This window comes from Carettochelys insculpta, chromosome 26, assembly GCF_033958435.1.
Source record: "Carettochelys insculpta isolate YL-2023 chromosome 26, ASM3395843v1, whole genome shotgun sequence".
Taxonomy (NCBI): domain Eukaryota; kingdom Metazoa; phylum Chordata; order Testudines; family Carettochelyidae; genus Carettochelys; species Carettochelys insculpta.
Window position 1 is genome coordinate 3,545,338 of NC_134162.1, and position 10,560 is coordinate 3,555,897.

At 52.2% G+C, this 10,560-nt stretch overlaps 1 protein-coding gene across 1 annotated transcript; it reads left to right on the forward strand.

Annotated features, from left to right (window-relative positions):
* Window positions 1-775: 775 nt before the first annotated feature.
* On the forward strand, window positions 776-10,560 carry LOC142001718 (uncharacterized). The gene is made up of 2 exons (XM_074977238.1): window positions 776-1,797; window positions 9,855-10,560. The coding sequence occupies exons 1-2, from the start codon at window positions 1,386-1,388 to the stop codon at window positions 10,418-10,420; spliced, it is 978 nt and encodes a 325-aa protein (XP_074833339.1). The 5' UTR covers window positions 776-1,385; the 3' UTR covers window positions 10,421-10,560.

Here is a 10,560-nt window from a genome sequence, read left to right on the forward strand (position 1 = left end):
GATGAGACAAGGACATTGCACGATCCACCCTGGAACTGCTTCTCTTTGGCAATATGTTGTAGACATTTAGCATCTGACCAAGGCACCAACATGCCTGGATTTTCCAGTGACATCAAAAGGCCTCTGTCAAACACAAGGCTGCATCCGACATGGTATGTCTACCAAAGAACAAAACCAAGTGGAGTGGCTGGCAGGAATCGAGCGTGAAGAAGGGAACTGCTCATTTCAGATTTGTTAAATCAGCGGAAAAGCCAACTGACCTTGAAGGCACCATCCCGTTACCTCAATAGGGAGGAACATATCAGTGGTTTGAGCATTGACCTGCTAAACCTGGGGTTTTAAGGTCAATCCTTAAGGGTACCATTCAGAGATCTGGGGCAAACAGATCTGAAAAAAAAAAAAAAAAAACTGCCAGGGGTGGTGACAGGTCCTGCCTGAGTGCCGGGGACTGGACTGGATGACCTCTGAAGGCACCTCCCAGCTCTATGAGATAGGTACATCTCCATATGAACTTCAGACACACACAAACCCATGGGACAAGAGCGGCTCTGTTAAGATGCTCTTCGAACGCGAGCTGCCTGCTCTTGGCCTGGCTTCCTGCTGTGTGCAGCCCCTGTGCTGATTTCCCTGTCCCTGGCACACCGGCGTCCCAATGATACCTAGGTCAGAAGGGCCCATGGTGATCATCGGGTCTGACCCCCTGCATAGCACAGGCCAGAGGCCAACCTGCCCCACAATCATCCCTAGGGGTGGCTCAGCAACGCAGGTGCTGACAGGGGCCTACCTGTGCATTGAGGAAGGAGGGCAGGGTGGAGGCAGAGGCCCACAGGAGGTGCGGGGTGACCGGTGGGCCTGGCACAGGCTGCCCCCTAAGTGGCCGGACTGTGGTGCAGGGCCTCCCCAAGGCCCGTGTTTTCCAGCGGGGCAGCCGGGGTTGGGTGCCTCCGAGTTTAGGGGCTCCCCGGAAGCAGCGGAGGGCCCGGGCTCAGGGCACAGGCCCCGGCTGCCGAGGCGCGGTGGCGGGTGTGGACAGCCCGCGGCCGGCAGGGAGGAGCCGCCCTGCCCCGCCCCGCCTTCCCGCCCGCAGGCCGGACCCCGCCGGCTCCGGGCACGCGCTGCAGCCCCCGGCCCGGCCGCTAGGGCCGGCGCGGCTCCTCAGCCCCCGGGCCCGGCCGAGCCCCCCGCGCCCCGGGCGAGCTCGGTCCCCCGGGCGGGCCAGCCTCCAGCAGGGGGCGGCGCTGCGCGGCGGCGCTCCCCGCCCGGCCGCAGACAAAGGCCGGCCTCCCGCCCGTCCCGCCGGCTGCCGCGCCGGGCCCGCGCGATGGGCGGCTCCGGGGCCCCCGCGCAGCCATGAGGCGCGGGCTGCGGGCGCAGCGGCGAGCAGCATGGCCGGGGCGGGGGCCGGGGCCAGGGCCGGCCGGCGCGGCATCCCCAAGCGCAAGCCCAACTTCACGCTGCAGGAGATCGACATCCTGATGAGCGAGGTGCTGCGCTACGAGCAGCTGCTCTTCGGCGCCAGCTCCACCAACGTGAACGCCTACGAGAAGCAGAAGATCTGGTGGCGCATCACCAACAAGATCAACGCGGCGGGCCGCAACCAGCGCGACATCGGCGAGGTGAAGAACCGCTGGCGCGGCCTGCGCCGCCGGGCCAACGACAAGATCACCCGGCACCGGCAGCAGCGCCAGGCGCCGCCCGAGGCCCGCCCCGCGCCCCGCGAGCCCGAGCTCGGCCCGCACTGGGGCCTGCACCCGCGGGAGGCGCCGCCCGGGCCCGCCGAGCTGCCCGCGCCGCAGGGTGAGTCCGGCCGGAGGCGGGGCTGGGCCCTGGCGGTCCCGCGTGCCCTGGGCCTGGCAGGGGAGCCCCCGCGGGGTTCGGCTGCGGCCCCTGCGCTCCGAGTCTTTCCGGGGCTGCTGGCGGATGTGGGCGCCTCAGCCCCGGCCCCGGAGCCGTTGGTCAGGCGGGCGGGGCTGCACGGCCTTGTCCCAGCTCCCCCGAAGAGGCTGGCGGCGCTCCCGGGGGGGCGGCGGCGGCCCACAGCTGGGGAACCTGCTCCCTCGGCAGCTCTGCCCAGTGCCCCCTGGCCTTTGTCGCCCTGTCCCTCTGCAACCTGACCGCTCTCTCACTGGCCCCGCTGCCTCCCCACAGGGCTCCCTCGCAGGCTCTTTCTCCCCGGACTACTCACTCCCTTAAGCCATGGCAGTTTTTCTCCTTTATAGCTTCAGCAAGAGCCTCTGGTTCGCTCCTGTGTCCTCCTTGGTGTCTGCAGCTCTTCCCTACTGGGAGGGTCAGATCCATCATCCCCCCTCCTTCCCATCCAGTAATGGAGATGGTAAAAGGACAACTAACACCACACCAGGTGCCTTCTCCCTGCCTTGTGGTGCCCTTTGTTTACAGTCTGTCAGACGCTTTTTGTTGTGTGTTATGGTGCTCCAAACCAAGGAGATACTACACTTGATCTTGAGTGACCCAGCAGAGACACGGTCACTCAAACACAGAAGGAAGTGCTCACGTCTCAGTGTGTATCTGCTTTCTGTACAGTTCGCCAGTAAGGTTGTTTTAATGCTTACATTGTCATAATGCATAGAGGTTTTCGTGCTATATACAGACCCATAGTAAGTGGCAGTGCCAGCCCCAAGGATCTTACTTTCTGCAAGGCCAGACATAACAGGTACATGAAGCAGGAATGGGAGAATGGAAATAATTGGATCTTTTTGGACAGATTAATTGTGTGCTCACTTCTGAGCTAATCAGTAGCTGTAAACCTGTGGCTGCCAGGCAATTCTGTGCCTGCATTATGGTTGTGGGGGAGATGGGCTTGAGGAAGCGCTCCAGGAGGATATAGTGCCTGACATGAGGACATTAAACTTGTGGGGGAAAGAGGTAGATAAGTTGGAGGGTAGGGATGGGGTCCAGGGAGACCTAGATAAATTGGAGCATTGGGCCGAAAGAAATCTGAGGTTCAAGAAGGACAAATGCACAGTCCAGCACTTAGGATGGAGGAATCCCAAACACTGCTACAGGTTGGGGACTGGCTGCTAAGCAGCAGTTATGCAGAGAAGGACCTGGGGATTACAGTGGATGAGAGGCTGGATATGAATCAACAGTGTGCCTTTGTAGTCAAGAAAGCTAATGGCATATGGGGTGCATTAGTAGGAGCACTGCCAGCATATCTAGGGGAGTGATTATTCACCTTTATTTGGCATGGATGAGGACACATCTGGAGTACTGTATCCCGTTCTGGGCCTTTCCCTTTACAGAAAGGATGTGGAGAGAGTCCAGCAGAGGGTGACAAAAATTATTAGGGACTGGAGCCCATGACTTATGAAGAGGGATTTTATCTTATTTAGTTTACAGAAGAGAAGAATGAGTGGGTATTTGATAGCAGCCTCTGACTACCTGACGAAGGGTCCCAGAGAAGGGACTGTGCCTCTAATCATCAGTGGTGACAGATGACAGAGTGAGGAGCAATGGTCTCAAGGTGCGATGGAGGGAAGTGTAGGTTGGGTATTAGAAACAACTATTTCACTAGGAGGGCGGTGAAGCACTGGAATGGGTCACCTAGGTTGGTGATGGAATGTCCATCCCTAGAGGTACTGGCTTGACAAAGGTCTTGGCTGGGATGATTTAGCTGCGATTGGTTCTGCTTTCAGCAGGGTGTTTTCCTCAATGACCTCCTGAGGTCTCCTCCAACTCTATGGTTCTGTGACGATGGTGATGAGGATTTTGGCTGGGAGGAAGGATGAACATGGAAGAAAGTGCAGGCAAACCACATGATGCTGGCTCAGATGAGACTTTGGGCAAGCAGGGTTCCAGAGACTGAATCTTGTTCGTCTTGTGCCAGTTCTTCCCACACAGCCTAGTGAAAGGAGGGGGTTTTGTGAAATACAAGGCAAGATTAAGGACTTGACAGTAGCATTGTGCACTGTAAACTACTGTATTTGCTGTGTTTATTTGTATTTACTTTCCTTATACTGTACTTATGGAAAACATAACTAAAATTTACTTATGGGTAACATGCTGGTTATTTGAGCATTAGCATGCTGGATATGAAAGACAACAAGAAGTCCTGTGGCACCTATAAACTAACAGCTATTTTGGAACATAAGCTTTTGTGGGCAAAGACCTGCTTGGTCAGATGCGTGAGTGGGGCTTCCAGAGGAAGGTCTAAATTTATAGTTTACTGTAACTAATCTGCCCCCAGCAAGTGGTGGGAGAGCTCCTAGTGCTAGCCCTGTGGACCCTGGCACTTAACGCCAGTGTAATTATGTCGGCTGGGGGCAGGATAGTCACACCATGCAGGCGACATCAGTTTTGCTGACATAAGTGGTAGCATGGACATGACCTTAACACAGCCAGTGGATTTATGGCTTAGTACGCTAATATGTAACCCCCTTGCCCTCCTCCTCACCCCCCATTTTGTCCTTTGACTTCAGGGTTAATGGCCCCCTTCACTTGGAATGGTCACTAACTGCCTGTTAATGACTTAGGCTGCACAGTCCGTTCCACCTTGCGTTTAGCTGTCCTGCTTGGTGTGCTTGTCCTGTCCTGAAGAAGAGCTCTGTGCAGCCTGAACGCTCGGGTCTCTTGCCACCAGTGTTTTGCCCTGTAAAGGATATTCCCTCATCTCTTTTGTATAGGCATAGCAGTAATGGCCAAAGCCACATTTGCAGCTGAGAATGTTGGTGACCAGGCCAGGATGGAGGCCCTGGGGGTGGTTTTAAGGGCAAACAGGGGGAAGTGAGGACTCTGCATGAGTAGTCAGAGAGGTGCCAGGAGAACCAGAGAAGGACTATGGCAGCCCTGGGGTGACAGGATTTCCTTTGGAGGAGAAGGGGCCACAAAGGGCACCAGCCCTGAAATCAGGCAGGGAAATGACCCGGGTGGGAGACCGTGCAAGAGCCATTTGGGGATGTGCTGGGGCAGGTGCTGACTGAGAAGGACGCTGAATGGAGTCTGGGAGAGGTTTCACACCGGGGCTGTGGCACGCTGTCAGTGTGGGGATGGGCAGTAGCTTGAGGAGCTGAGGCCAGATGGCTCTTTGGTGAGAGCAGAAGCCATGCACAGCTGTATGTTGAAGGAGGGGGAGGGAGCAAGGACAGGAGTCAAGGCTGGGTCCTGGGCACCACGTTGTGTGGAGGGCAGAGTGGGCAAGAGAATCACTGGAGTGTTGGTCGTAGGAGAGGGGGAAGATTGGACTTCTCTGGTGACCCTCCCTTTGCTTGCTAGGGATGGAAACTAGCCTGCCTGAGCTGCTATTGGCTGGGCTGCCATCTGCTGTCTGTGTATTGGCCGCCTCCATTGTGTGCACCTCTCCACTGAGACACCACTGACAAAGGCTAGGAAATCGATACACACAACTCTGCTGGTAACAATTTACAGTTGCCCCACACACAACGGACCTGGCAGTGAAGTTAGCCGAACAAACCATGTGTTCTTCTGTCTGCAAGCACACCCTTATCTTTGCCTTAAGCCACACATCTGTCCCCTTGGGGAACCTGCCTTCTGCTGCTACCGTTACCATCTCTTTACCTGTGTGCCTCTTCCCACCACAACCAGCACCCACAAGGCCCAGCGGGGAAGGAAGGGGAATAGTTTTTTGGTGGCTGGAGGCTTGCAAACATGGCAGCCCGTTCTACACCATCCTCTGCTCCACTTGTGGATGAACAGCCCTCTTGACCCTTCCAGGATGTGCTCTGTTCAGTCTTCTTGTTTAGTGTTGGGTGTGAGAGGTGAATGTGTGGCTCCCTCTAGCTGCTTCACAGTGGAGTTTGGGGACTAGTTACTAAAACTGGAATGGGGAGAAGAAGTTAAGTCCGCTGCATGTACGTCATTGTCTAGATAGATTCATTGCTTTGGGCTGCAGCGAGTAGGCAGGGCTGTGTAGTCAGACTTCCTGTGAGGAGCATTAAAGTATGCAGCTGGTGATGGTTCAGAGCAGGAGTGTGGGACCACCTGCTCCCTGTAATCCATAGGCATTGTCCAGTGTGAGACCAATAAGGATCAGGGTGAACACAAAACGAGCTATACGGGGTCAGACCAAAGGTCCATCTAGCCCAGTGTTTCCCAATTTTATTTGGCCACAGAACCCTTTTAAACTCAAAAGAATTTTGCAGAACCTCCTAATAAGCCTTATATATGGAGCTGAAAAAGTAGACCACAAATAAGTAAGGCTAATAATAAACATGTTGAATAAGGTCATGAGATTAACATTTAGTCTAATTGCACGTATTTTAAAATAAAAGTCACATTTAACGTGTACAAAAAGTAAAACTCAAACTGATATGCATTATATCGGCAGTTTTCAATGCAAAGAGTGGTTTTTATTTTCTTGACAAATTCTCTTTATATTTGGTTTAATACTGGAAAGTCGGATTCGCTTATCTGGTGCGGCATTCAGTCGATTTGTGTGTTTTGTTTTTGTTGCTGTGTAATTCAAGGACCTCATTTCACAGAAGTGTGTGCTGGCAAGGGGTAATAATTGATGCATTGCATGTCTTGATAAAGCTGAATATTCTTCACGTAAGCCACCCCAAAATGATCCCCACTCTCTGAGAGTGAGTATGGGAATTTACGGGGATTTACGATGGTACAGAACAGGCGAGCACACCACTGACTGCATGTGCAGCTCTGCATAGTGGCATCACCGTCACCACTCTCTGGCTAAGATGGGATTACACAGGGACACTTATTTTGGCACACACACATGAAAATTTTTTTAATAAAATTTAATAAATGCTTAAATATTTATTTAAAAATCATAAAATGTTCCTGAAATGGAATTTTCTTGCAGAACCCTTATTTTCACTTCGCGGAACCCTGGGATTCCTTCCGCAGAACACCGTTTGGGAGACAGTGGCCAGTGCCAGGCACTTCAGAACAGACATAAAATGATCCATTCCCATTCTGACAAACAGAGGCTAGGTCCACCCTCCCTGCCCAGCCTAGCTAATAGTCCTTGATAAATCTGTCCCCCATGAACTTCTCTAGTTCTTTTTTGCAACTTGCTGTAGTTTTGGTCTTCACAGCATTGTCTAACATGGAGTTTCACAGCTTGACTGTGCATTTGTGTAGGAAAAAAAAATACTTCCTTATGTTTGTTTTAAATTTGCTGTATACTAATTTCATTTGGTGGCCCCCGTTCTTGAATTATGAAAATGAGTAAACAACATTTTCTTACTCACTTTCTCCACATCACGATTGTATAGACCTCTGTCATGTCTCCCCTTAGTCATCTGTTTTACAAGCTGAAAAGTCCCCATCTTATTAACCTTGCTTCATATGGCAGCCGTTTCATACCCTAATACTTTTTGTTGCCATTTTCCAAACCTTTTGCAATTCTAGTGTATCTGTTTTTGAGATGGCGTGACCATATCTGTGTGTAGTATTCAAGAGGTAGCATACCATGGATTTATATGGAGCAGGGTTCTCACCTGTGACCCCTCAGGGGTTTGCAAGGTTATTACAGGGGTGGGTGGGGAGGGTCGTCATCTTATCAGCCTCTACCCAACCCTTGCTTCACTTCCACTCTTTTATAATAATTCTAAATAAGTAAAACCCCTTTTTTATGTATAAGGTGCAGTTGTACTCAGAGGCTTGCTGTAGGAAGGAGGACACCAATACAAGTTTTACAAGTTTGAGAAGTGCCGAGGTAGGGGTAACATGATACTTTCGGTCCAATTCTCTGTCCCTTTCTTAATGATTCCCAACATTGTTTGCTTTTTTGATTGCCACTTCATACCGTTTCTACAGAACTACCCATAATGATGCCAAGATCCTTCTCACATGATAACAGCTAATTTAGATGCCATCCTTCGATGGGTCTAGTTCAGATTGTTTTCCAATGTGCATTACTTTGACAGATGAAAATCACTAGTGATGAATGCATTTTGTTGTCCATTCACCCAATTTGTGAGATTTTTTTTTTTTAGCCTTTTGCAGTCTCCTTGAGACTTAACTACCTTGAATAGTTTGGTATCGAGTGGCAAAATCTGCTGCCTGACTGTTAACCCCTTTTTCCAGTTCAGGTCCCAGTACAGACACCTGAGGTGACACCACTATTTACCATTCTCTATTCTGAAAAAAACCCTGACCTTTTATTCCGACTCTTTGTTTACAATCTTATAACCAGTTACGGATCCATTAGAGGACCTTCCTTCCTCTCCCATGGCAGCTTAGCTTCCTTCAGAGCCTTTGGTGAAGGAACTTGTCAAAGACTTTCCTAAAATCCAAGCATGCTATATTCATTGGTTCCCCTTTGTCCACGTTTGTTGACCCCTTCAAAGTATTCTGTTAGATTGGGGAGACATGATTCCCCTTTACAAAAACCATGTTGACTCTTCCCCAACATTTATGTTCATCTACGTCTCTCAAATTCTGTTCTTTACTGTAGTTTCAATCAGTTTGCCCAGCACTGAAATCAGGCTAAGTGACCTGTAATTGCTAGGATCCACCTCCAGAGCCCTTTTTAAAAATTGGCCTCATGTTAGCTATCCTCCCATCACTTAACACAGATGTTGATTTTAGAGGATGGGCTACAAACCACAGTTTATAGTTCTGCAGTTTTACACTGGAGTTTCTTCAGAATTCTTGGGTGAATGCCATCTGGTTCTGGTGGCTTATTACTCTTTAGTATATCAGTTTGTTCCAAAACCACCTCTAATGACTCCTCAGTCTGGAACAGTTCCTCAGATTTGTTGCCTAAAAAAGAATGAGTCTGGTTTGGGAATCCCCTCAAGTGCCTCAGTCTTCGCGGGTGAGGATAAGAATTCAAGTAGTTTTACTGCAATGTTATTGTCCTTGGATGCTCCCTTAGCATCTAGACATGTTTCAGAGTCTTAGCCAGGTTAGTCTGTTTCAACAAAAACAACCAGGAGTCCTGTGGCACTTTGAAGACTAACTTTTGGGGATTGGCTGTTGTGAGCTGAAACCTGTATCTTCATATGCATCTGACAAAGTGGCCTCCAGCCCGCAGAAGCATATGCACAAATACATTTGTAAACCTTTAAGGTGCCACTGGACTCTTTGTTTTAGCATCTCAGTTGTCTAGTGGCCCCACTGCTGGTTTCACAGGCATCCTGCTTCTGAGATACTTTTTGAGTTCTTTGCTGGTTGTTCTTGAGATTCCTTTTTTGGCCTTCCAAATTGCACTCTTACACTTTGCTTGCCAGCGTTTATGCTCCTTTCCATTTCCTCACAAGGGCTTTTAAAAGGTGCCTTTTCGTCCGTTGCACAAACGACCTGGTGAGCTGCATGAGACCCTGCCACTGTGCCCAGCCTCACTGCGGGCAAGTTCCATGTCTCTCAGTAGTGCGTGGGTCTCCCACGCTACAGCCGAACCTGAGGGGAGGGGGGCAAAGAGCGATCTAAATCGGCTCCCCTTTGGTCCCTTCCGCCCTTTGTTTGACTTCGCTCCCGGCTGGAGAACATTTTCTGACCCCCAGCAGCTCCTCATAGCTCTGTACCCCGCAACCCCTGTTGCCCCGCTCACCAGGCAAAGAGTTGATTCTAAAGCTGAAGGGCAGTGCTGATGGAGCTCATATGGGTAGGATGGAGTGGGGGGGCAGGCTTGGACCAGGGCTGTCTCTGCAACTGGGAGGGCTGGAGACCCTTATTTAATGGCAACTGAGAAGGGAAGACTGCTCCAGCCAACTCCTGGGCCCCCCCGTTGGCCGAGGGCAGGGGGCAGCAGGTTTTCCTTGTCTTGCTTTGGTGGTACGCCTGTCTGCCCAGAGCTGAAGCAATTTTTCCCTAGTGGCCCAGGCCCGGCAGGAAGTTGCCCTCTCATGATGACCCTGGTTCTGGCCTGTTGCCTGCTTTCTCTCCAGGCTGACTCCATCTGTCCTGTTTGCCAGGGGCAGGTGTGAAGGAGGAGCCAGTGAAGGAGGAGCCAGTGGATGTGAAGACAGAGCCATTCCATACACCTTCTGCTGAGGCCATCCATCAGCAAGTGTCACGGGGAGGGGAGAGGCGGCTCCTCAGGAGTGCAGGCCACTTGCGGGACGATCCATGTGAAGGCTGGAGCCGGAGCCCGCAGAATCCCCCGCAAACGGACCTCTCCATCAGTGAGCTGGGGGGGCAGCCAGAGCCCCTGGGGGCGGATTTCACAAGCATTATCTTTGACCAGGATGCAGAGCACCTGAATGACTGTACCGTGAGTGAGAGTGCGACCCCTGTGACTGTGGCACTGCAGGACGGTGGGCTGGACAGTGGCCATCTCAGCTCTGTGGAGAAGCGGATTCTCCAGTCCAACGAGCAGCTGGTGCAAGAGGTGCGAGCCTTCCGCAGGGAGTACGCGGAGAGCCGCAGGGAAACAGCCTCCGTCCTGCACATCATCGCCAAGGCCCTCAGCAGCGTGAGCAGCAGCCTGTGCGAGATCCGTGATCTCTACCTCCGGCAGCAAGTGGCCCCCAAGCAGTGAGGGCTCTGAGGCCAGGTCATCACGGGGCTGGGGCGGGCAGGACTTCCCACTCCCTGGGGGGGGAGCGCCGAGGGGGCTTCATAGAGCAGAGACATGAACAGCCCCTCAGCCTGTGGGGCAGAGAACTTGGGTTGGGGACA

Bases quoted from the DNA above. Each gene is read 5' to 3' on its own strand.
- LOC142001718 (XM_074977238.1), top strand. From the start codon at position 1,386: ATGGCCGGGGCGGGGGCCGGGGCCAGGGCCGGCCGGCGCGGCATCCCC. The intron at 1,798-9,854 runs GTGAGTCCGGCC...CCTGTTTGCCAG, and splicing joins CGAGCTGCCCGCGCCGCAGG to GGGCAGGTGTGAAGGAGGAG.